At 43.7% G+C, this 27,866-nt stretch overlaps 1 protein-coding gene across 25 annotated transcripts in view; it reads left to right on the top strand.

The window, feature by feature from the left end:
- LOC110498787 (neurexin-1a) overlaps positions 1-27,866 on the top strand; it is a 556,706-nt gene that overhangs the window by 162,122 nt on the left and 366,718 nt on the right. For 18 of the 25 annotated variants that reach the window (XM_036956167.1, XM_036956159.1, XM_036956181.1 and 15 more), the window contains 3 exons: positions 17,595-17,896; positions 19,401-19,424; positions 20,612-20,773. In XM_036956167.1, the coding sequence (XP_036812062.1) occupies positions 17,595-17,896; positions 19,401-19,424; positions 20,612-20,773 (488 nt within the window). The remainder of the gene's footprint in view (positions 1-17,594; positions 17,897-19,400; positions 19,425-20,611; positions 20,774-27,866) is intronic. The other 7 variants (XM_036956174.1, XM_036956170.1, XM_036956175.1 and 4 more) reach the window with 1 other exon arrangement.

The following is a 27,866-nucleotide window of genomic DNA, read 5'->3' as shown; positions in this document are numbered from 1 at the left end:
CATCAACAATTAAATCCACTTGTTTCTTAGATGTGATTTGAATTCTAAAATAGATTCATTTAGCATTTATATGTACTCTGCACTGTAGCACATGTATTACAGTTGATATGAAACAATTAAGTTAGTGAATAACTTATACACCTTCATTAAAATCCATTATTTCTGACACCGTTTCAGTTAACTGTGCATTCAGTACATTTCATAGAAACAATTATTTACCTTAATTTATAATCCATTTCAGGTGTAAATTCTGTGGAGAAGACACTACTGTAACGTAACAACACTTATCTGTGAAAGGCATTCTAATTTCACATCGACATTTGTCATAATAAACAGATCTCAATATTGTCTCTTTAATTTGGTATTTTATTATGATCCCCATTAGCTGTTTGGAAAGCCACAGCTACTCTTCCTGGTGTCCACACAGAACATGATGCATGACATAATACAGAACATTAATAGACAAGAACAGCTCAACGACAGAAGTCCATAAATGTAATGAGTGTCTAACGAGTACAAGTTTAAAGATTGAGAAAAACACTAAGAGGTGCTTAATATGACTAGGGATCTCAAACATTATTACAATGTTAAAATGAAGTGCTTCGTAAAACCGAAACTACTGGCAATTGAGCTGCCGCCAATGCGAACGACCCGAAACCTGAACTTTGCTGGAGTATTGGAAAACTTCACAACATCACAAAACATCACAATTCCACAAAAATATTATCCATAGGCCCTTGTCATCATTCAATATTTAGGCTATAAACCATTTGCATTTTTTTTAACCATGTATGAGAGACTCAGGTTTTCATGCTGTCTTTTACATGCACTGAACCCCCCAAAAAGTGTTTTCACTAATATTCAGATTGAAAAAACACTTTGGGTGTTTGAGTACATCTGCTCTGTTTTAAAACACTTATATTGGGTTTACCTTCAAACACCCTCCGAACTCCAATTTCAGGTTAGGTGCACTACTATGGTATATATATATATATATATATATATATACACACACACACACACACAGTGTTGTAACAATGTGCACATAGTGAAAGTACAAAAGGGAAAATAAATAAACATAAATATGGGGTTGTATTTACAATGGTGTTTGTTCTTCATTGGTTGACCTTTTCTTGTGGCAACAGGTCACAAATCTTGCTGCTGTGATGGCACACTGTCGTATTTCACCCAGTAGATATGGGAGTTTATCAAAATTGGGTTTGTGGATTGTGTCATCTGAGAGAAATATATGTCTCTAATATGGTCATACATTAGTCAGGAGGTTAATAAGAGCAGGTCAGTTTCCACCTCATTTTGTGGGCAATTTGCACATAGCCTGTCTTAACTTGAGAGCCAGGTCTGGCTATGGTGGCCTTTCTCAATAGCAAGACTATGCTCACTGAGTCTTTACATACTGTAGTCAAAGCTTTCCTTAAGTTTGGGTCAGTCACAGTTGTCAGGTATTCTGCCACTGTGTACTCTCTGTTTAGGGCCAAATATCATTATAGTTTGCTCCGTTTTTTGGTTAATTCTATCCAATGTGTCAAGTAATTATCTTTTTGTTTTCTCATGATTTCTTTGGGTTTAATTGTGTTGCTGTCCTGGGGCTCTGTGGGGTCTGTTTGTGTTTGTGAACAGAGCCCCATGACCAGTTTGCTTAGGGGACTATTATCCAGGTTCACCTCTCTGTGAGTGATGTCTTTGTTATGGAAGGTTTGGGAATCACTTCCTTTTAGGTGGTTGTAGAATTCAACCGCTCTTTTCTGGATTTTGATAATTAATTTTGATAATTAGAAGGTATTGGCCTAATTCTGCTCTGCATGCATTATTTGGTGTTTTACGTTGTACTCAGAGGATGTTTTTGCAGAATTCTGCATGCAGAGTGTCAATTTGGTGTTTGTCCCATTTTGTGAATTCTTGGTCGGTGAGCGGACCTCAGACCTCACAACCGTAAGGGACAATTGGTTCACCAGATCCTAATCGGTATGTCGAATTTGATGTTCCTTTTGATGGCATAGAAGGCACTTCTTGTCTTGTCTCTCAGCTCATTCACAGCTTTGTGGACGTTACCTGTGGCGCAGATGTTTAAGTAAATATACTTATGTATCTATAGTTTTTTGTTTGCTCCAGGGCAACGGAGTCTAGATGGAATTTGTATTTGTGGTCCTGGCGACTGGACCTTTTTTGGAACACCATTATTTTTGTCTTACTGAAATTTACTGTCAAGGCCCAGGTCAGACAGAATCTGTGTAGAAGATCTAGGTGCTGCTGTAGGCCCTTTTTAGTTGGGGACAGAATCACCAGATCATCAGCAAGATAGTAGACATTTGACTACAGACTCTAGAAGGGTGAGGCCAGGTGCTGCAGACTGTTCTAGTGCCCTTGCCAATTTGTTAATATACTGTATATGTTGAAGAGGGTGGGGCTTAAGCTGCATCCCTGTGTCACGCCACGGCCCTGTGGAAAGAAATGTGTTTGTTTTTTGCCAATTTTTACTGCACACTAGTTGTTTGTGTACATAGATTTAATAATGTCATATGTTTTTCCCCCAACACCACTTTCCATCAATTTGTATTGCAGACACTCATGCCAAATTGTGTCAAAGGCTTTTTTTTGTATTAACAAAACACGAGAAGACTTTGCCTTTGTTTTGGTTTGTTTGTTTGTCAATTAGGGTCTGCAGGGTGAATACGTGGTCTGTCATACGGTAATTTGGTAAAAAGACAATTTGACATTTGCTCAGTACACTGTTAATGATAATGCAGATGATTTTTTCCAAGGTTGCTGTTGACGTGTAGCCCACGGTAGTTATTGGGGTCAAATTTGTCTCCTCTTTTGTGGATTGGGGTGATCAGTCCTTGTTTGCAAAAAATGGGGAAGATGCCAGAGATAGGGGTGATGTTAAAGAGTATAGCCAATTTAAATTTGTTGTCTGTATATTTAATCATTTCATTGAGGATACCATCAACACCACAGGTCTTTTTGGGTTGGAGGGTTTGTATTTTCTCCCGTAGTTCATTCTCTTCCCCCCCCTCTCTCTCTCTCTCTCTCCCTCTCTCTCTCCCCCTCTTCCTCTGTTAGACATTTCTCCTCTGCTCCATATCTCTCCTCTCCCTTAAGTCACACTTTAATGGTACCTTTTCAAATCCCTTCCCTTATTTTCCTCCTCCTGCCTCCTTCGCTCTTCTTGCCTGTGTAAGAAGCATGGACCCCCAGATAGAGCTCTTTGTGCCAGACTGACTCTGTCTGGGTTCACACTGAGTTTAGCTGCTAGAAAGAGGCCCACACATTTTAAAGTAGCTCTCGCAGCTTCATCAGATTTTAAAGGTTGCATTGGAGCAGTATTTGGCTATTAAAGCCATGAATTAATTCTTACGGTAGGAGTGATGTTTGAGTTTTTTTTACAAAGAAGCAGGCTGAACTGAGTGAGTAAGCGAGTGATAGAGTGTGAGTGTGTATGTGTGTGTGTGTGTGTGTGTGTGTGTGTGTGTGTTTGACTGACATTTGCAGTTCACCCTCGCTCTCTCTCCCTCTCTCTCTCGTTCTTCCTCTGATTGACAGCCTATTAAAACGATAGGGACGTTAGTGTCGTAAAGCCAGCCAAAGCCTCTTACATTATGACAGAGAGAAGTTCCTCTGAAGCACTAGCATCCTTTTGAAGCGTATTTGATCACATTATGACCTTAGTATCAAAGAGCTCTCCATGCAGGAAGGGACTAATTGTTGTTTTCTATCAACAGCCAATTAATTGCTTTTCACATTCTTTGGATATTTGTTTTGAAGCAAACAACGTCTGTATACATTACTGATATCTACCCTTTATACGATGGAGAACAGTGGTCAAATGTTTTGTGTAATGTCCCTAAATAAATATCCCGGACAAGACACTGATCTGCTCTGTAACATGACAGGATGAGAGAGAGCTCTGTTTAGACTGAGGATGTACAGGCTCACTCCTACAGCTGTCTGCCTATTGGTGCCACTCAAGGCCCACTGGCAGGAGAGAACAGAGAGAGACTGCTTATAGTCTACTCACACACACACGCACGCACACACGCACACACACACACACACACACACACACACACACACACACACACACACACACACACACACAATTAGTAATGCTGCGAAAAACTAGTCTTCAAGCATGTTCCCTGAGGATTATTCTAAATGTATATGAAAGTGTTATGTGAATAAACACAGACGTGACCTTGAAGGAATGACAAGCTGTTATCAAACTGCACAATTAACACGTTTTAATTAACTACCCATATATATCACAGCCTTTCAAAAGGGCCTTGATTGTTTATGTCCTGCAATGAGAGAGAGAGAGGTTGAAATAGAAAGTGAGAGATTGAAACAGAAAGAGAGAGAGATTGAAACAGAAAGAGAGAGAGATGGGAGAGAGAAGGAAGGGTTGAAGTGAAGGAGCTGTAAAATGAATAAAAGGGTAGAAATGTCCCCATGCCTCTCAGTGACTGTCTTCTGTCCAGCATCACCTTGACATGGTAGAGCATGTGAGCCTCCCTGCTGAGTACTGTCAGACCTCATGCTGTTCTAGCTTGGCAAACAATGAGTTTAGCCCCAAACAGACAGATACACAGCGAGTTTACCCCCACACAGACAGATACACAGTGAGTTTAGCCCCACACAGACAGATACACGGTGAGTTTAGCCCCACAAAGACATATACACAGTGAGTTTAGCCCCACACAGACAGATACACAGGGAGTTTAGCCCCAGACAGACAGATACACGGTGAGTTTAGCCCCACACAGACAGATACACGGTGAGTTTAGCCCCACAAAGACATATACACAGTGAGTTTAGCCCCACACAGACAGATACACGGTGAGTTTAGCCCCACACAGACAGATACACGGTGAGTTTAGCCCCAAACAGACAGATACACTGTGAGTTTAGCCCCACACAGACAGATACACAGTCAGTTTAGCCCCACACAAAAAAATAACATTCACACTGAGAAGAAGGACTTTATAAGTACCCCAGCCCATCCTCCTCCTCCGCACACACACACACACACACACATACACACACATACACACACACACTCCCTCCCGTGCCAGTCTGCAGAGACAGAGACGCATACTGTGACGAAGCTTCACTGTACTGCTTCAGTAATGGTCTCTCTAAGAAGGGTCTCTAAGACATTAATAAGGAGCAGAACGATTGAATATTACTCCAACTGAGGGGTAGAGAGGTTAAATTGCCTGTGTGCACGTGCATGGCTGTGCGTATGAGTGCGCATGAGTGTGTGTGTGTGTGTGTTTGTGTGTGTGTGTGCGTGCGTGCATGTGCGTGTGTGTGCGTGTGTGTGTGTGTGTGTGTGTGTGTGTGTGTGTGTGTGTGTGTGTGTGTGTGCGTGCGTGTGAGTGTGTATGTGTGCGTGTGTGTGCGTGCTTCTGTATGTGTGTGTGTGTGTATATGTGTGTCGGTTGTATATGTGTGTGGTGTAAAGGTTTGAGTACGGCTTCTCCTTGCTGTTTTGTTTTGACCATTTTGGTATTTTCAGCCACTTACCCACTTTCACGTTCACCAAAGGGCGACTTGTACAGATTTTCACAGATTTCTTCTTTCCCAGTAGATTTTCCCAGATGTCTTATTTCCCAGTAGATTTTCCCAGTTCTTATTTCCCAGTAGATTTTCACAGATTTCTTCTTTCCCAGTAGATTTTCCCAGAGTTCTTCTTTCCCAGTAGATTTTCACAGATTTCTTATTTCTCAGTAGATTTTCACAGATTTCTTCTTTCCCAGTAGATTTTCCCAGAGTTCTTCTTTCCCAGTAGATTTTCACAGATTTCTTATTTCTCAGTAGATTTTCCCAGATTTCTTCTTTCCCAGTAGATTTTCCCAGATTTCTTCTTTCCCAGTAGATTTTCACAGATTTCTTATTTCCCAGTAGATTTTCCCAGAGTTCTTCTTTCCCAGTAGATTTTCACAGATTTCTTATTTCCCAGTAGATTTTCCCAGATTTCTTATTTCCCAGTAGATTTTCCCAGATTTTATCTTTCCCAGTAGATTTTCACAGATTTCTTCTTTCCCAGTAGATTTTCAATTGATCAGCAGAGTGACTGAATGCTGGCCCATTTTGCATTGTCCTGCTCCTTTACTACACTACCAAGCCTATTACACTTCTCGTACCCCTAATAGAACCTGAAGAGCAGGTCATTTTACAAGCACGGCCCAATCTATAAATGTGCTATGCTCCGTACCGTACGACAGGGCTCAGATCCAATCCAACCAAGCGTTCATAATGAGAATAGTGACTGCTACCTGCAATGATACGGTTATTAGATAGTGATTAGCCTTTATCAATATGATAAAACGCTAGTCTGTCTGAAATTATACCCTATTCCCCATGTAGTGCACTATTTTTTTTACCATGGGTCCTGATCCAAAGTAGTCCACTACATAAGGAATAGGGTCACCTTTCAGACAAACTATTTAGGGAGCCTTGGTCAAAGGTAGTACACTACTGTATATAGGGAATATGGTGCCATTTGGGGCACAATCCCTAGTCTCATCTCAGAGATTCTCATGGCAATGAACCTAAATTCCCTAAGGAGAGGGTGACGGTGGCATGTGGGTGTTTTACAAATGCTTGACCTCGACTGCTGTCCTCACTCTAATTCACTCGGAACACGTAGACATCACATTGGGTGTCAGAGGCGACAGTAGTGATTGAATTTATGTATGCTTGTGGGTCACTAGGTGTCAGGGTTATGAGATTAGTAAGGATTGATATCATTAGGTTGATGGGAGAAAGAAGGGGCGGTGGAGGGAGAGGTGGAGGGGCACAGTGGGGTAGGGAGAGAAGGCAGAGTGAAATTGAGATAAGGAGAGAGAGAGAGATATAAAGAGAAAGAGAGGGGGGAGGGAGAGAGAGAGTGAGAAGCCTTGTAGCTCATTGAACTGAACAAGCTAGTGAAATAAAATAATCCTGTAGAACAAGACGTTGAGTCAACTAACTCAAAACAATAACATACCCTTTTTGAAGCCTTCTACCTGTGTGTTGTTATTTTGAACCTTTCCTTTTGGACCGTACGTATCCGTCTGTTTATATCTTGTACCTACCCACCCCTCCGAGGTGGATAGGAGGATGGGTAGAGGGGTGAAGAGGTGACTTGATGGAGGAATGGACAGTGGAGGAAGGAGCGATGGAGGAATGGGTAGGTTGAGTATGGATGGAGGGATTGGTAGGTAAATTATGGATGGAGGGATTGGTAGGTAGGTAGGTAGGTAGGTAGGTAGGTAGGTAAAGTATGGATGGAGGGGTGAGTAGGTAAAGTTTGGTTGGAGGGGTGAGTAGGTAAAGTATGGTTGGAGGGGTGGGTAGGTAGGTAGGTAGGTAGGTAAAGTATGGATGGAGGGGTGGGTAGGGAAAGTCAGGATGGAGGGGTGGGTAGGTAAAGTATGGATGGAGGGGTGGGTAGGTAAAGTATGGTTGGAGGGGTGGGTAGGTAAAGTAAGGATGGAGGGGTGGGTAGGTAAAGTATGGATGGAGGGGTGGGTAGGTAAAGTAAGGATGGAGGGGTGTGTAGGTAAAGTATGGATCGAGGAGTGGGTAGGTAAAGTCAGGATGGAGGGGTGGGTAGGTAACGTATGGTTGGAGGGGTGGGTATTTAGGGTATGGATGGAGGGGTGGGTAGGTAGGTAGGTAGGTAGGTAGGTAGGCAAAGCATGGTTGGAGAGGTGGGTAGGTAAAGTATGGATGGAGGGGTGGGTAGATATTGTATGGATGGAGGGGTGGGTAGGTAAAGTATGGATGGAGGAGTTGGTAGGTAAAGTCAGGATGGAGGGGTGGGCAGGTAACGTATGGTTGGAGGGGTGGTTATTTAGGGTATGGATGAAGGGGTGAGTAGGTAGGTAGGTAGGTAGGTAAAGTATGGTTGGAGAGGTGGGTAGGTAACATATGGATGGAGAGGTGGGTAGGTCAAGTATGGATGGAGGGGTGGGTAGGTTAAGTAAGGATGGAGGGGTGGGTGGGTAGGTAAAGTAAGGATGGAGGGGTGGGTAGGTAAAGTATGGATGGAGAGGTGGGTAGATCAAGTATGGATGGAGGGGTGGGTAGGTAATGTATGGATGGAGCTGTGGGTAGGTAAAGTATGGATGGAGGGGTGGGTAGGTAATGTATGGATGGAGCTGTGGGTAGGTAAAGTATGGATGGAAGGGTGGGTGGGTGGATGGGTAAAGTATGGTTGGAGGGGTGGGTATTTAGGGTATGGATGGAGGGGTGGGTAGGTAGGTAGGTAGGTAGGTAAAGTATGGTTGGAGAGGTAGGTAGGTAAAGTATGGATGGAGAGGTGGGTACGTCAAGTATGGATGGAGGGGTGGGTAGGTAATGTATGTATGGAGCTGTGAGTAGGTAAAGTATGCATGGAGGGGTGGGTAGGTAAAGTTTCGTTGGAGGGGTGAGTAGGTAAAGTATTGTTGGAGGGGTGGGTAGTTAAAGTATGGTTGGAGGGGTGGGTAGGTAAAGTATGGATGGAGGCGTGGGTAGGTAAAGTAAGGATGGAGGGGTGGGTAGGTAAAGTATGGTTGGAGGGGTGAGTAGGTAAAGTATGGATGGAGGGGTGGGTAGGTAAACTATGGATGGAGGGGTGGGTAGGTAAAGTAAGGATGGAGGGGTGGGTAGGTAAAGTATGGATGGAGGGGTGGGTAGGTAAAGTATGGATGAAGGGGTGGGTAGGTAAACTATGGATGGAGGGGTGGGTAGGTAAAGTATGGATGGAGGGGTGGGTAGGTAAAGTAAGGATGGAGGGGTGGGTAGGTAAAGTATGGTTGGAGGGGTGGGTAGGTAAAGTAAGGATGGAGGGGTGGGTAGGTAAAGTATGGATGGAGGGGTGGGTAGGTAAAGTATGGATGAAGGGGTGGGTAGGTAAACTATGGATGGAGGGGTGGGTAGGTAAAGTATGGATGGAGGGGTGGGTAGGTAAAGTATGGATGGAAGGGTGGGTGGGTGGGTAAAGTATGGTTGGAGGGGTGGGTATTTAGGGTATGGATGGAGGGGTGGGTAGGTAGGTAGGTAGGTGGGTAGGTAGGTAGGTAGGTAGGTAAAGTATGGTTGGAGAGGTAGGTAGGTAAAGTATGGATGGAGAGGTGGGTAGGTCAAGTATGGATGGAGGGGTGGGTAGGTAAAGTTTCGTTGGAGGGGTGAGTAGATAAAGTATGGTTGGAGGGGTGGGTAGGTAAAGTATGGTTGGAGGGGTGAGTAGGTAAAGTTTGGTTGGAGGGGTGGGTAGGTAAAGTATGGATGGAGGGGTGGGTAGGTAGGTAGGTAGGTAGGTAAAGTATGGATGGAGGGGTGAGTAGGTAAAGTTTGGATGGAGGGGTGGGTAGGTAAAGTATGGATGGAGGGGTGGGTAGGTAAAGTATGGATGGAGGGGTGGGTAGGTAGGTAGGTAGGTAAAGTGTGGATGGAGGGGTGGGTAGGTAAAGTCAGGATGGAGGGGTGGGTAGGTAAAGTATGGATGGAGGGGTGGGTAGATATTGTATGGATGGAGGGGTGAGTAGGTAAAGTATGGATGGAGGGGTGGGTAGGTAAAGTATGGATGGAGGGGTGGGTAGGTAGGTAGGTAGGTAAAGTATGGATGGAGGGGTGGGTAGGTAAAGTATGGATCGAAGAGTGGTAGGTAAAGTCAGGATTGAGTGGTGGGTAGGTATTGTATGGATCGAGGAGTGGGTAGGTAAAGTCAGGATGGAGGTGTGGGTAGGTAACGTATGGTTGGAGGGGTGGGTATTCAGGGTATGGATGGAGGGGTGGGTAGGTAGGTAGGTAGGTAGGTAGGTAGGTAGGTAGGTAGGTAGGTAGGTAGGTAAAGTATGGTTGGAGAGGTGGGTAGGTAAAGTATGGATGGAGGGGTGGGTAGATATTGTATGGATGGAGGGGTGGGTAGGTAAAGTATGGATGGAGGAGTTGGTAGGTAAAGTCAGGATGGAGGGGTGGGTAGGTAACGTATGGTTGGAGGGGTGGTTATTTAGGGTATGGATGAAGGGATGTGTAGGTAGGTAGGTAGGTAGGTAGGTAGGTAGGTAGGTAAAGTATGGTTGGAGAGGTGGGTAGGTAACGTATGGATGGAGAGGTGGGTAGGTCAAGTATGGATGGAGGGGTGGGTAGGTAATGTATGGCTGGAGCTGTGGGTAGGTAAATTATGGATGGAGGGCTGGGTAGGTAATGAATGGATGGAGCGGTTTGTAGGTCATGTATGGATGGATGGGTGGGTAGGTAATGTATGGCTGGAGCTGTGGGTAGTTAAAGTATGGATGGAGGGGTGGGTGGGTAGGTAAAGTAAGGATGGAGGGGTGGGTAGGTAGGTAGGTAGGTAGGTAGGTAGGTAGGTAGGTAGGTAGGTAGGTAGGTAGGTAGGTAGGTAGGTAGGTAGGTAAAGTATGGTTGGAGAGGTGGTTAGGTAAAGTATGGATGGAGAGGTGGGTAGGTCAAGTATGGATGGAGCTGTGGGTAGGTAAGAATGGATGGAGCGGTTTGTAAGTAAAATATGGATGAAGGGGTGGGTAGGTAGGTAGGTAGGTAAAGTATGGCTGGAGGGGTGAGTAGGTAAGGTAAGGATGGAGGGGTGGGTAGGTCAATTTTTGATTGAGGGGTGGGTAGGTAATGTATGGATGGAGCTGTGGGTAGGTAAAGTATGGATGGAGGGGTGGGTAGGTAAAGTTTGGTTGGAGGGGTGAGTAGGTAAAGTATGGTTGGAGGGGTGGGTAGGTAGGTAGGTAGGTAAAGTATGGATGGAGGGGTGAGTAGGTAAGGTAAGGATGGAGGGATGGGTAGGTAAGGTAAGGATGGAGGGGTGGGTAGGTCAATTTTTGATTGAGGGGTGGGTAGGTAATGTATGGATGGAGCTGTGGGTAGGTAAAGTATGGATGGAGGGGTGGGTAGGTAAAGTTTGGTTGGAGGGGTGAGTAGGTAAAGTATGGTTGGAGGGTGGGTAGGTAGGTAGGTAGGTAAAGTATGGATGGAGGGGTGAGTAGGTAAGGTAAGGATGGAGGGGTGGGTAGGTAAGGTAAGGATGGAGGGGTGGGTAGGTAAGGTAAGGATGAAGGGGTGGGTAGGTAGGTAGGTAGGTAGGTAAAGTATGGATGGAGGGGTAAGTAGGTAAAGTATGGATGGAGGGGTGAGTAGGTAAAGTATGGATGGAGGGGTGGGTAGGTAGGTAGGTAGGTAAAGTATGGATGGAGGGGTGAGTAGGTAAAGTATGGATGGAGGGGTGAGTAGGTAATGTATGGATGGAGGGGTGGGTAGGTAGGTAATGTATGGATGGAGGGGTGGGTAGGTAAAGTAAGGATGGAGGGGTGGGTAGGTAAAGTAAGGATGGAGGGGTGGGTAGGTAGGTAGGTAGGTAAAGTATGGATGGAGGGGTGAGTAGGTAAAGTATGGATGGAGGGGTGAGTAGGTAAAGTATGGATGGAGGGGTGGGTAGGTAAAGTATGGATGGAGGGGTGGGTAGGTAAAGTATGGATGGAGGGGTGGGTAGGTAAAGTATGGATGGAGGGGTGGGTAGGTAAAGTATGGATGGAGGGGTGGGTAGGTAAAGTATGGATGGAGGGGTGAGTAGGTAAAGTTTGGTTGGAGGGGTGAGTAGGTAAAGTATGGTTGGAGGGGTGGGTAGGTAAAGTATGGTTGGAGGGGTGGGTAGGTAAAGTATGGATGGAGGGGTGGGTAGATAAAGTATGGATGGAGGGGTGGGTAGGTAAAGTATTGATGGAGGGTGGGTAGGTAAAGTAACGATGGAGGGGTGGGTAGGTAAAGTATTGATGGAGGGTGGGTAGGTAAAGTATTGATGAAGGGGTGGGTAGGTAAAGTATTGGTGGAGGGTGGGTAGGTAAAGTATTGATGGAGGGGTGGGTAGGTAAAGTATGGATGGAGGGGTGGGTAGGTAAAGTATGGATGAAGGGGTGGGTAGGTAAAGTATTGATGGAGGTTGGGTAGTTAAAGTATTGATGAAGGGGTGGGTAGGTAAAGTATTGGTGGAGGGTGGGTAGGTAAAGTATTGATGGAGGGGTGGGTAGGTAAAGTATGGATGAAGGGGTGGGTAGGTAAAGTATGGATGGAGGGTGGGTAGGTAAAGTAAGGATGGAGGGGTGGGTAGGTAAAGTATTGCTGGAGGGTGGGTAGGTAAAGTAAGGATGGAGGTAGGTGTGGAGGAAGTCAGCAGTCAATAGACACGTTAATTGGTGTGTGACTGTGACAGTGATCAGAGGGCACCACCGGGTATTGAACAGGTACCGAAATAAGCAGTTTGCTGTTTGACAGTAGATGTAGAGGTGCCTAAATGACAACTGGTGTGTTTCAGAGAAATGACTCCCTTGACTCCCTTCAGCAACTGTTGAAAGATCTCACAGTAGGAATGTAACAATGAAGCTGTATTTCCACAAACCGATCTGCAGCAACAATGTAATGTCACACGGGGTAAGGAATGTTGTTAAACACATACACTTGCGTGCTTTCAAATGCTTGATCTCAAGTGGTCTCCTTGCTGTACTGTACCTCACTCTGAACACGTAGGCCTCACATTACACACACACACACACACACACACACACACACACACACACACACACACACACACACACACACACACACACACACACACACACACTCACAGTCACAGTCACAGTGCTTCAGAGCACAGCACACTGCTTAGCAGTATTGATCGTTAGGGCTGAGCCAAAGGCAGCAGAGGGAGGAATGCATGAGGAGAGAGCGAGAGAGGGGGGAGATGAATGGTCATGGAGTGATGGGGCTGATAAGTTGTCCAGGACTGACAGGGGGGAGAAGGATGTGTGAGTGTGTGCGTGTGTGTGTATGTGTGTGTGTGTGTGTGTGTGTGTATGTGTGTGTGTGTGAGTGTGTGTGTGTGTGTGTGTGTGTGTGTGTGTGTGTGTGTGTGTGTGTGTGTGTGCAGGTGGATGGGTGTGGGGAGGACAACTGTCACTCACTCATACTAATGGAGGATGGAGGCTCAGGGGTAGAAAGAGGCTTAAAGAGAGAGCAGAGGAGAGGTGATCCAGTCAGGCTGAATTACGGCCACTTGCAGTGTTCTCAGAGGTGCAGTATAATATAGTAGTATAGTACCTTTAAAGAGGGATTGATGACCTGACAAATTGCTCCGGAGAGACACTTCGTGTGTGCTGGCAGGTGAGCGGGTGTGCGGGTGAGTGTGTCTGTCTGTCTGTAGCCTATGTATTTGTGCTTGGGCACCTGTGTAGTATAGACTACATGACCAGGTGCTTGGACACCTGCTCGTCAAACATCTCATTCCAATATCATGGACATCAATATTGAGTTGGTCCCCCCTGTCACGCGGGACTAGGTGGGTGCAGGAATCAGACGCAGAGAGAGTTTCACTGGGGTTAAGTGCTTTTACTAAGGCATCCAACATCCAACGACACAACCCAAAAACCACAGGGTGCCAAGTTTAAGAAAATAAAATCCACCTCTACCTAAAATGCACACACGTAACATAAAGACAATCCCGCACAAAACAAAGGCAGGTCTACCTACTAAATATAGATGAGCTCATTAAACCAAACAGAAACACAGGTGAAACTAATAAGACAAAACAAACTAAAAAGGGATCGGTGGCAGCTAGTAGGACGGTGACGACGACCGCCGAGCACCGCCCGAACAGGCAGGAGAGCCAACTTCGGCGGATGTCGTGACACCCCCCTTGTTACTATAACAGATGTTGGAACATTGCTGCAATAACATCATCCAGTCTTCTGGGAAGACTTTCAACTAGATGTTGGAACATTGCTGCGGGGACTTAGTGAGGTCGGCACTGATTAGACATTAGGGTGATTAGGCCTGGCTCACAGTCGGCTTTCCAATTCATCCCAAAGGTGTTCAGTGGGGTTGAAGTCAGGGCTCTGTGCAGGCCAGTCATGTTCTTCCACACGGATCTCGACAAAACACTTCTGTATGGGCCTCACCTTGTGCATGGGGGCATTTTTATCCTGAAACAGAAAATTTACTTCCCCGAACTGTTGCTACAAACTTAGAAGCACATAATTATCTAAATTGTCATTGTATGCTGTGGCGTTAAGATTTCCCTCCACTGGATCTAAGGGGCCTAGCCCGAACCATGAAAACCAGCTCCAGACCTTTATTCCTCCTCCACCAAACTTTACAGTAGGCGCTATGCATTCGGGCAGGTAGAGTTCTCCTGGCATCTGCAAATCCCAGATTTTTCATTCGGACTGCCAGATGGTGAAGCGTAATCACTCCACAGAACACGTTTCCATTGTTCCGGAGTCCGAGTTTTACATTTCATTACATTACACTCCAGCCGACACTTGGCATTGCGCATGGTGATGTTAGACTTAAGTGCGGCTGCTCGGCCATGGAAACCCATTTCATGAAGCTCCCGACGAACAGTTCTTCTGCTGACGTTGCTTCCAGAGGCAGTTCGGAACTCGGTAGTGAGTGTTGCAACCGAGGACAGAAGATTGTTGTGCGATTTGTGCTTCAGCACTTGGCAGTCCCGTTCTGTGAGCTAGTGTGGCCTACCACTTTGTGGCTGAGCCTTTGTTTTTCCTAGACGTTTCCACTTCACAATTACAGCACTTACAGTTGACCGGGGAAGCTCTAGTAGGGAAGAAATTTGACAAAGTGACTTGTTGGGATGGTGGAATCCTATGACAGTGCCACATTGAAAGTCACTGAGCTCTTCTGTATGGCCATTCTCCTGCAATTGTTTGTCTATGGAGATTGCATGGCTGTGTGCTCTTTTATAATCTGTCAACAGCGTGTGTGGCTGAAATAATCCAATCCAATAATTTGAAGGGGTGTCCACATACTTATGTATATATAGTTTATGTGTGTAATATGTACATAAATAGTGTGGTTCATTTGTGTTGTGGTTGGTTTATTGTCGGATGGTTATTTTAATAGCTTGTTATCTGGTCCCAGATCACTTCTTAAATAGCTTGTTTTATTTGTTTTTTTATTTGTTGACCTACCATTGTCCCTCCCCTGCCTGATGCTTGCTATCCACAATACTGCCCCTTCAAAGAGTTGAGCACTATACTTTATTTGGATCCCCATTGGCTGACACCTTGGCAACAACTAAGGTTCTTCCTGGGGTCCATTAAGGATGGGGGCTTCTTTTGTCTCATCTCTTGTCTCTGAGAATGTAATGTTTTATGGCTAAAACATAACCGTGAACCGCCAGCTTTCAAATGGGTTTATTGGCTTGAAAATGAGTAGCAGCTAAATTAATTGGACTGATTTTATGGAGCTTTGGTGAATCCGACAAAGAACAGAAATATCTCTCTCTGTCTCTTCCTCCCCCCTCTCTCTTTTCTCTCTGTCTCTGTCTCTCTTTCTCTCTCCCACCCTCTTCCATCCCATTCTGTAGTAAGTGTAATTGTACTCAGGCTAATGAATAGAGAGAAGCCTGGATAAATACAATGTAATACCCTGAAAACATACTCCTCCATTATACAATTACTTCATTTCCATTCACAAACACAGTAGAGCCAGATAATGTAAACAATGAAGGCTTTTTTACGAATAGAATTATGGGTTTTTCAGGTTTTACATTTGAGCAGCAAGGGTACATATTTGTATTGTACTATGATGTATCATTGAAGCATATTGTATTTTACTATGATGTATCATTGAAACATATTGTATTGTACTATGATGTATCAATGAAGCATATTGTATTGTACTATGATGTATCATTGAAACATATTTGTATTGTACTATGATGTATCATTGAAGCATATTGTATTGTACTATGATGTATCATTGGAGCATATTTGTATTGTACTATGATGTATCATTGAAGCATATTGTATTGTACTAAGATGTATCATTGAAGCATATTGTATTGTACTATGATGTATCATTGAAGCATATTGTATTGTACTATGATGTATCATTGAAGCATATTGTATTGTACTATGATGTATCATTGGAGCATATTTGTATTGTACTATGATGTATCATTGAAGCATATTGTATTGTACTAAGATGTATCATTGAAGCATATTGTATTGTACTATGATGTATCATTGAAGCATATTGTATTGTACTATGATGTATCATTGAAGCATATTGTATTGTACTAAGATGTATCATTGAAGCATATTGTATTGTACTATGATGTATCATTGAAGCATATTGTATTTTACTATGATGTATCATTGAAACATATTGTATTGCACTATGATGTATCAATGAAGCATATTGTATTGTACTAAGATGTATCATTGGAGCATATTTGTATTGTACTATGATGTATCATTGAAGCATATTGTATTGTACTAAGATGTATCATTGGAGCATATTTGTATTGTACTATGATGTATCAATGAAGCATATTGTATTGTACTATGATGTATCATTGAAACATATTGTATTGTACTATGATGTATCAATGAAGCATATTGTATTGTACTAAGATGTATCATTGGAGCATATTTGTATTGTACTATGATGTATCATTGAAGCATATTGTATTGTACTAAGATGTATCATTGGAGCATATTTGTATTGTACTATGATGTATCAATGAAGCATATTGTATTGTACTATGATGTATCATTGAAGCATATTATATTGTACTATGATGTATCATTGGAGCATATTTGTATTGTACTACGATGTATCATTGAAGCATATTGTATTGTACTATGATGTATCATTGAAACATATTGTATTGTACTATGATGTATCAATGAAGCATATTGTATTGTACTAAGATGTATCATTGGAGCATATTTGTATTTTACTATGATGTATCATTGGAGCATATTTGTATTGTACTATGATGTATCATTGAAGCATATTGTATTGTACTATGATGTATCATTGGAGAATTTTGTATTGTACTATGATGTATCATTGGAGCATATTTGTATTGTACTATGATGTATCATTGGAGCATATTTGTATTGTACTACGATGTATCATTGAAGCATATTGTATTGTACTAAGATGTATCATTGAAGCATATTGTATTGTACTATGATGTATCATTAGAAGGGTTTCCTCTTCAACGTGTGAAGCATAAACCAAACCATTGGTTCTGGTAACAGAATCCTTGCCTTCGGATTGGTTTAATCATGTTTGAGTTTGAGGAACGTAAAACAATTCCAGCAAATTCATAAAAAATGATAATGCGCAGTGAACTTGAACTTGGTACACTTTCTTGTCCACACTACTTTGTCCTCACTACCTGAGATACAGGTAAGGATTTGAGACAAGGCTTCCTGTTGCTTTTTGGGGCACCATGGTTACCAGGTCACAAGGTTTTTAATGGTTTTCAGTAATGCAGCCCATTGGAGGACCAAATAAAAGTACACAGTTAAGTTCTGTACAGGAGAGCAGTTTTTGTAAATGTCCATATCGTCCCATCTTATCACCCCAAGTCAAGTCCAAACTGAATGTGAACTGTTATAACCTTAACTTTTTAAAATCTTCCTATACCTTCTGAACAGCTAGGTGGACAGCTAAGCAGGCCGAGTTATATGGAATGTAGGAGTTGCTCTTCTTCCCTCCCTTCCTCTATGTAAAACCTAATCCCTCTTTATCTTTGTGTCCTCTTATAGGAAAAGAAGACTACGTGGCGACCTTCAAGGGATCCGAGTTCTTCTGCTACGACCTGTCCTTGAACCCGATCCAGAGCAGCAGCGACGAGATCACCCTGTCCTTCAAGACGTTACAGAGGAACGGTCTGATGCTTCACACGGGGAAGTCTGCAGACTACGTCAACCTGGCCCTGAAAAACGGAGCTGTATCGCTGGTCATTAATTTGGGGTCTGGGGCCTTTGAAGCTCTGGTGGAGCCTGTCAATGGGAAATTCAATGACAATGATTGGCATGATGTCAAAGTTACAAGGAATCTACGTCAGGTAACAGTAAAATGGGTGACTGCGATGGAGAATTAGTAGTAAACACATTTAGATGAGCCCAATTTGATTGAATTTGATTATTACAATCAAATAAATTTGACCCATTTTGGAATAAGTATTTGGATTGATGGTAATAATGATTTGATCTGTAGTAAGACATGAAGAACGCGGTGCTGCATTTGAGCAGGGACACATCTAGACCAGTGAGGAAAGGCATCAATAGAGGAAAGATCATGTGAAAAACTACATAGCTTCCCGAGTGTCACTTTGTTCAGAGTTGCTGATCTCTGAGTCATCCATTCCTCTATACTGTAGTTGTGACCACAATGAACATATGTATTTACTTTTCGAGGATCAGCCTTTTTGTTGGGGACCTCTGGGTCTTTGGCTGCTCAACACACGCTCAACTGTTACACCCCCCAAAAAATAGAATAAACGCAAAATTAAGACAAATAAAAGCAACACAGTTTACAAACGACACAGTTTGCTTTATGACATAGAGTTGGAAGTATAGAAGATACTGGTTTTATTGAGGATCTCTCGTATGGCATTCTACCAACACACTAGCTCTCTCTAGATGTGTTCCTGCTCGGATAGTAGGGGATTGTTTGTTTTGAAACGCCACACTGACAAAAAGTTTTAAAAATATATATATATATATAAATATTGAGATGATTTCAGCAATGTTAAAATTTGATTTAATTGTGATAACATTAAGAATGCATAATGAAAGTGCATGCTCAACGGGGGAATCCAATCTCCATTCTCCTTCTCATTCTGTGTCAGGGTCTTTGCTTTGTTTCATTACAGTAAAGTGATCCTAAAGTCCATCAATAAGACCCAAATGGAGGTAAAGTAATGTAAGATGATTTCCTGACCACCGACGTCCCAACGGATGGGATCGGTCGGAATCTTGGTCTGTAACGGGTCTTGAAAATCATGAACATGGTCCTAAACTGGTCCTAATAATGAAAGAATGTATCAAATTAACCCAAAGATCTGAAAGACTTTCGTTAAAGAGGGTCGACTGATGCGCTTTAGGCATTCTCTCTTATGAACCATTTGATGTCTGTCAATCATACCGTGTCAGAGGGGTGGGGGTTGGGGTTGTTGATGCCTACCCAGGCAGTCCGGTCTACGAGTCCGGTCTAGGGAGTCACCAATCGATCCAACGCTGGCTAGCTCACTTCCACTTGTGGAGGCATTTTCGCTAGTCTTTCTTAGTCTGCTTTTTATCTTGTAAAAATTACTTATTTTGCCCTTTTTTACTCTATGTTACTAACATGCTTTGAAAAACAACAACTAACATGTCATTCATGGAATGTGTCATACTACTAACCAATCTCTTTTTTTAATGTTTATTAACAACAACAACAACAACAACAACAACAACAAACGCAGCAATGTACTAACTTTTGGTAGTTAACCATCATCTCTTTTTGGAGTAACTATCGTTATTCTGTTGACAGTTTTTAATTTCCTTTCTCCCCCCTTTTCCACAAAGCACTCAGGCATTGGACACGCTATGGTAAACAAACTCCATTGTTCGGTAGATATCATTCTAATTGTTTCTTAGTTTGGGTTTGCCTTGTGTTTCTTTTCTATCTTTTCTTACTGTAGACGTCATTAACAAAAAAAGGGGGAACTGCGGTTGGTACTCTTTCTGCTTACCTTTTGACCTTTTTATTTTTTCTATATTTTCATCCGTTGGTTGGTTTTCACCACTTCCTGTTATTTTTACTTCCTGTCTCCTGTCCAATCACGTTTTTAGGAGCATCGTTTCGAGCCTTTTGCATCAAGCAGTGGTTAACAAAGGAGGACCCATGTCTGACTCCTGCCTGGCTGGCCTGATGCTCATTGGCTCAGCCAGTGTTCTATTTCCCATTCACTCTGCATGGCATGCATTCTGAATGCTGCGCTGAACGCTGCACATGCTCACACTTCCCGACCACTCGTCCAGTCCAGCTGTCGTTGTCATTGGTGCTTTTAATTTTTTTTGCACGATCCACCAATCATGCGCTTCTGCATACATCCGACACAAGCGCAAAGTGTCGGACCAAAGCAATTTTTCCTTAACCTATTAACTAACACCATCTTGGGGAACATGTCTTTTTGTGTGCTCACATGCAAAAAGAAAAGACAAAAACACCTTACTTTTGTCTTTCTGAAAAAACTCATTTCTGTGTATTACGCTAAACGCTAAACCTGTGGTTGTGGCTTCTACTTGCTTGCTGCTTTCTATATCTAACCCACTTGCACTCTGTTCTTTTCTTTTTATTAGAAAACAAACTGCTTATTAACTTTTACTAATATGTAACCCTAGCGAAACTAACCTAGATAACATTCTACTAACACCATTTTTGTGTCTGCTGAAATTCCTTTTGAGTTGCAGTAGGGGCTAACTTACTAACACACTTAGTCTGGGGCAACTAACTAACTTCCTAGCTAACTAGCTTTATCAATTCCTTGGGGGGCTAGCAGTCTACATCTCAAACTACTAATCCTAAACTGGACAAAATAAACAAAAAAACAAGAAAAAAAATAAAAAACAGACATGAAAATGGGTTTCTATAATCTTTACCAAAAATCTATAGAGGAAAAACAATACTATCACAGACTCAGAGACTATATATCAGAGGCAGAAAGCCGCTGGACTGAGAGCTCTGATAGGCTATCTGAGAATAGCGTGTCCTTTCCCTGTGCTTTGTTGTCTAGGTAACTATATCCGTGGATGGGATACTGACCACCACAGGGTATACTCAAGAAGACTACACCATGCTAGGCTCCGACGACTTTTTCTATGTTGGCGGGAGTCCTAGCACGGCTGACCTCCCTGGATCACCTGTTAGCAACAACTTTATGGGTTGTCTGAAAGAGGTAAACACCAACACGCTGTGCTTATTCTCAGGGTAGAGGAGTGGGCATCACATCAAACGCTGTGCAATACTCTCAGGTTAGGGAGTGGGCATCACATCAAACACTGTGCACTATTCTCAGGGAAGGGAGTGTGGAGTGTACAGTACATCACTGGGGACAGGCCCTTGCCCTACCAGACACACTTTTCTTTATTTTAATAATCTCTAAGGGACTGTTGCATGCTAGTAGATACTCATAGACTTTCAGTCACTGCGCTAACTCTAATTAACTTTGGCTCGCAAAACTACCTCTAACACTGGACACAAAGACATACTGTACAAATGGTATCCAGAAGGTCATCTGACTCTAGGGAAGTAGATAACTGGCCTTATTGCCAAAATCCTGGAGTACCCCTTTAAACAGACACTCGTTCTCCTAATCCTGACCCCCCCCACACACACACTCACACACACACACACACACACACACACACACACACACACACACACACCCCACTGTACCCCACCAGAGCCCCTTCTCGTCTGTGTGGGAGTCTCCCCAGGTTTCATGCAGCTCTGCCAGGTGAATTTCCATGACCAGTTCCGGGGATGAGTCCCAAAATGGCACCCTATTTCCTAAATAGTTAATGACCAGAGTGCACTATAAATGGAATTGAGTGCCATTTGGGACGAAGCCCAGCACTCAACACTCCATAGCCTTTACTGACATACCTCAGGGGGTGGGGAGGAGATATTCTGCTAAGAGTTTAGGAAGCAAGGAGAGTTCTAAGTCAGTTCCCAATCCGTCCCAACACTCCGTACTCCTCACTGTCATACCTCAGAGGGGGTCTCCTGCCAAGACAATTCTGTTTGCAGAACCTAAAGCAAGGGTTTTAAATTGAATATTTGAACACAAATGGTATACTGTACTTATGCACTACAATCAAAAGAGAGAGACGCTGAGAAAGCCGTTCCTGTCATATCAGGATCAGACTATTCAAGATTGAATTGTTCTCTGTAGTTTCAAAAGATGCCTCGCAATAATATTATATGATATATTATTATAATATTATATAAAGCAAATAGAAGGTATTCAGTAGTCATACATGCTGGAACACGCTGGTAGGGAGGTGGGAGGTGTTTCCATGTTCCCATTCTGTTATGTTCTGCTAAATATTACAGTGGGTGCTTAATGGGGATGCTGACATCAGCAGACACCAAGGAATAAGGTCCACTCTCGAGAAGTAAATCTTCCAAGAAGTGCAATAAAAGGTTCCCTTCATGTATCTTTCAATTTCCAAATAAGTCATTTATCTACCCTTTCTCTTTTGTACTTGTCTCTTTCTCCTCTCTGACGTTTACCCCATCTCTCTCTCTCTCTCTCTCTCTCTCTCTTTTCAGTAGTTTTCCCCTCCTCCTGTTCCTTGTGTGGTGTCCTACATTTCTTCCCTTCTGCTCCCCCTACATTTCTTACCTACTTCTCTCCTCACCTCCAACCAAGCATCTCGTCCTCACGGAACCTAACAGATAAGTTCTGAGGCGACAGAGTCTTAATAAGCAGTCAGGGTGTAGACCACATGTCCACGCTCCGACTCTACCTCGTTAGCGCTAGGAGCTCGTTAGGAGCTAGAGCTCATTAAGGGGTTCTATCTCGTTAAGGGGCATGCATGTCTTCGTTAGAGGAGTGCCTCTGAGGTGATACATGGATGCGCATCCCAAATGGTACCCTATTCCCATAGGGTTCTGATCAAAAGTAAGGCACAATATAGGGAATAGGGTGCCATTTGGGACGCAAACATAGAGCTACTGAGAAGACAAAGAGAGACATCTAGGCCCGGTGCCCTCCTTGCAGTCTGATAGGCTGTTTCCCAAATGGCACCCTATTCCCTATATACTGCATTACTTTTGACGAGAGAAGGGAATAGGTAAAAGGGTGCGATTTGGACTGTACACCTAGTCCTGTCAGTCCTCCACGCCACATGGGGGAACACAAATCCTCCCGTCTTTTGGGATTTTCTGGGGTTAGATCAAGGCATTTATCAGCAACGTTGTGGTGCCATCCCTCAAGATTGTCTATTATATTTACAAGATATTCAAGTGACCACTCTACCAATGGAATGGGGTGTGTCGGGAGCGCCGTGAGAGTTGTTTTATAAGATACTCTTCAAAAAGGTAGAGTTTTCAAACATTTTCGGAATATGGGCAGGGACTCCTCTGTCCTGACTTGTTCCGCAATTGGAGTGCTGGGACAGAGAAGAACTTTGACTGGGCTGAGCGGTAGTTGCCCTCTATGCTAAAATAGTTATACATTAGGAGTCATCTATCAATCTCTATGAAAAGTTGCCAAAATGCCACTTGCGTCCATTTACATCAGTGCATAACCTAATCATCATGGAACTTCTATTAGATCAAATCATCTTCACGTAGCAAATTAGCAATTACTTTTTTGGTTGACCAAATTCAACACTCTCTCATACACCTCCATGCCAACATTTCCACAGAAATCCTACCCCAGTCTTCTGTGGTTTTCTGGCACTGCGATCAAGGCTGGAGTGGGTTGGCAGTTGGCAGTGATGAATAAGGCCTGTAGTTGCTATGAAGTATCCCAGTGGAAGAGAGTCAGAGAGGGTCCCCATTTATCCCAGTCCTTTCTTCCTAAAGCCATCTAATGGGGCACTGGCAGAAAGCACTGTGTGTATATTTATAACATATGTCTGGCAGAAATTAAAGAAGTGTATCGATGTGGGGTTACATCAACTCACATCCTAATTCTGCAGTCCTCCTATGCTTGTTACCAGGCCTTATACTGGATATCTATGTACAGTGTATGTGCCAGTTTAGTTAACCTGGCAATACAAAGTCTGGATTCGAACATAACTTAAATTACTTAACTTACTTATTATAGTATAGCATGTAGTATAGTCCCATGTGTGCCAGGTGGTATCAGCTGTGAGCACAGTGACAATGGAAGTACAACTCTATTTCTAATTCTGGAGACACACACAATTTGATTATATTTCTATGGTGTTACTACACACATAAACAATACTACAGCTTGTAGAATACTATAGTACCCCTTGATCATTTTTTATTTAACTAAGCAAGTCAGTTAAGAACAAATTTCAATTACGGCCTAGGAACGGTGGGTTAACTGCCTTGTTCAGTGGCAGAAAGACATATTTTTACCTTGTCAGCTCGGTTATTCGATCTTGCAACCTTTTGGTTACTAGTCCCACGTTCTAACCACTAGGCTACTTGCAGCCCCATAATGTGCAGTACTTGCTATATAATTTTGTAGTATACTGTAGAATATTATAGTAAATACTACAGTGTTATCCACACGAAAAACACTGTAGTAAATACCACAGAAATGTCAGCAAAAACACTACAGTTTGCAAAAACACTACATTTTTACGCTATCAAATCTAGCATACCCACCCTCGTCACACCCTGACCTAACCAATATAGAAAGAAAACAGAGATATTAAAAGGTCAGAGCGTGACAGTACCCCACCCCCACCCCACAAGGGTGCGGACCCCAGGCTGGGGACCCTGGGCTGGGGACCGTCGCTGGAGACCACGGGCTGGGTATCGTCGCTGGAGACCACGGGCTGGGGACCGTCTCTGGAGGCTCCTGACTGTGGCCCGTCGCCGGAGGTTCCGGACTGTGGCCCGTCGCCGGAGGTTCCGGACTGTGGCCCGTCGCCAGAGGCTCCGGACTGTGGCCCGTCGCCGGAGGTTCCGGACTGTGGCCCGTCGTCGGAGGTTCCGGACTGTGGCCCGTCGCTGGAGGTACCGGACTGTGGCTCGTCGCCGGAGGCTCCGGACTGTGGCCCGTCGTCGGAGGTTCCGGACTGTGGCCCGTCGCCGGAGGCTCCGGACTGTGGCCCGTCGTCGGAGGTTCCGGACTGTGGCCCGTCGTCGGAGGTTCCGGACTATGGCCCGTCGTCGGAGGTTCCGGACTGTGGCCCGTCGCCGGAGGTTCTGGACTGTGAAATGTTGGGGAACGTGAAACGTGCGGGGAGGAGACACAGGACTTACTGGACTGTGGAGGCGCACTGGAGGCCTGGTGCGTGGTGCCGGCACTGGTGGTACCGGGCTGGGGACACGCACCTCAGGGCGAGGCACAGGACGTACTGGCCTGTGGATGCGCACTGGAGATCTGGAGCGTAGAGCTGGCACAATGCGTCTTGGCTGGATGCTCACTTGAGCCCGGCAAGTGCGGGGCGCTAGCACAGGACGCACTGGGCTGTGCAGACGCACCAGAGACACAGTACGTAGAGCCGGCACAGGATATCCTGGTCCAAGGAGGTGTACTGGAGGCCAGGAGCGCTGAGCCGGCACCATCCATCCTGGCTGGATGCCCATTCTAGCCCGGCAAATGTGAGGAGCTGGAATAGAGCACACTGGGCTATGAATGCGAACTGGAGACACTGTGCGCATCTCTGCATAATGCGGCGCCTGACCAGTCACACGCTCCCCACTCGCTGCCTCTCGTGCTTGCCTCGTTTGTATTTCTACTCGTAATATCGCCTTTCCACTTCCGCTGCCTCTATTTCTTCCTTTGGACGGCGAAAAACAGAGATAATATTACAGTAATGTCCCCAAAAACACTACAGTAAATGCTGCTGTATACCATACTATAGTGCGAAAAAACACTACAGTAAACTACAGGATACTACAGTATACTACAGTCCACAAAAAAACTGCAGTAAATACTACAGCATACTACAGTAATATAGTATATACAATAGTATATACTACTCTTTTTTTACTACAGTATTTTGGGTCTTTCTATAAATAATGGTGCCAATGTGTGACATTGGGATCAACATTTCAAAATGATTTGAAACAAAAATAGAAAAGGATTTTCATGCAGTTCTACCTGTGTACTTCGCGGAATAAAAGTGAATACATGCATGTCTCATAACTCCACCTACACAACAACATAGGACAAGGAGTATACATCCTTTAAGCAGGGTTCATACAGATAATTTTCAAGGACATCAATGTTATGCAATTGTATAGTTGATATAATTGTAGATGTAGGGCCTGATATAGAACCCCTCTCCCCAAAAGCATGCAAAAAGTGTCCATCAAGTAGGCCATTACCACTACAACAATAATGATTTCTTGGGCAGTGCCAATGCATTGATATTATAATTATTATTACATTCTAAAATATGTGAGAATATTGTCTGACAAATACATTTAATGCGTGGAGATTTTTCTGTAGCCTATGTGACTGACGCAGGCACACATAATAAAGCTATGAATAGCGACAGCATTAATCTCACTATTTGAATCTAACCATCACTGTTTTTATAATGAGAAAGTGATCAAGCACCAGGTTCCTTTTTTAATGGAAGGATTTGTATGGAAAGCCAAGTTGAAGCCAGCATTAGATGTTGTCATCTTCATAATAACCGCACATGCTTTTACTGCAACAGAGTAGCACAACACCCTTCAATTCTAGCTGCGGCAAACAAATGAAAATGGCCACGTCTCTCTCAAAAAACGAAATCACAGATAAGTAGGGAGGGAGCAGGAGAACTTCTACATTGGTTACAATAATTACAAGGACCTTTCAAGCACCAAATTGAGGAAATGTCTGATTGTCAAGGTATGACTATTCCAGCACTTGCATTTCTGAGCTCCAAATTCAAGTAGGCTGCTTCAAGCCCCTTGTGTTCATTAAAATGACAGGTGTAACATGGAAAACAAAATGGATTAGTCATGTTATATCATTAACAGATCAGAGTGTGAATAAGCCCACTAGGCCATGTCATTTTTTGTCATTAAATACAGAATAATTAATAGGAATAGCGTTAGGTGTTGCTTCTCTCCTATACAATTGTGCACAGTTGACTGTGTCCACAAAAACATCTAACGAATCTAACGATTCAATTCGCCAAGGATATTAGATCCAACATGGATCCAGGCACAACTCGCTTCGCCGGCATAACGAATAAGACGCCAACATATTCTGGACATTCCTCGCGAACACCTTTTTCCTAGCACTTGGGCTGTTGTTGTATTGCATGTGCTGTCACAAATGCTGTCCGTCACTTGACTGCCATTCAGAAAATTCCTTCCTGGGTGAGGATGTGTGAAAATATCATGGCGTAACTAAGCAGGTGGACACTAAATGCGCATCCAACAAGTATTATGCTTAATTATTGAAGAACCACGTTAATGACAGTTTCGATTTAGGTATTAAATATCAAGGAAAGGGGACTCTTTCGATTAGAAGCATTCGATTTTGCATTCGCATACTGTCCAGCTTAGGAAATACTCACTGTTACCCTAGTTTATAAAAAGACCCATTTATACTATAGTAAACTGTAAATACTACAGTACACTACAGCAAATACTGTATTCCGCAAAATCACTACAATGAATGCTACAGTAAAATCCATAAAAACGCTACAGTGAATACTATAGTATACCTAGCATAGCATATACTATAGTACTTTTTCATGTGGGTAGGTCTTGTTATAGCCCTACTGTAGGCAATAGTACCATGTTGTGACCTTCGAGCAGAGTGACAACCTCTCTGCAGCATCTTGTGCTGCTTTGTCTGTTGGATAACATGTAAACATAAGCCTCCACTCAGGACAGTTCAGCCTGGCTCTGCTCTGTATGTTAGCAGTTGTCTGAGGTTCATGAAATATGAGCCCTATGCTGTAGGCAGTGGTCCCAGGATGATGACATGTGAGCTCTGTTCTGTTGGCTGTGGTCCCAGGATGATGACATGTGAGCTCTGTTCTGTGGGAAGTGGTCCCAGGATTACATATGACCTCTGTTCTGTAGGCAATGGTCCCAGGATGATGACATGTGAACTCTGTTCTGAATGCAGTGGTCCCAGGATGACATATGACCTCTGTTCTGTAGGCAATGGTCGCAGAATGACATATGACCTCTGTTCTGTAGGCAGTGGTCCCAGGATGATGACATGTGAGCTCTGTTCTGTTGGCTGTGGTCCCAGGATGATGACATGTGAGCTCTGTTCTGTAGGCAGTGGTCCCAGGATGACATATGACCTCTGTTCTGTAGGCAATGGTCCCAGGATGATGACATGTGAGCTCTGTTCTGAATGCAGTGGTCCCAGGATG

Source organism: Oncorhynchus mykiss, chromosome 20 (assembly GCF_013265735.2).
Source record: "Oncorhynchus mykiss isolate Arlee chromosome 20, USDA_OmykA_1.1, whole genome shotgun sequence".
In the NCBI taxonomy this organism is placed as follows: Eukaryota; Metazoa; Chordata; class Actinopteri; order Salmoniformes; family Salmonidae; genus Oncorhynchus; species Oncorhynchus mykiss.
Note: the sequence above shows the minus strand (reverse complement) of the source record. Positions and strands in the feature narration are given on the sequence as shown.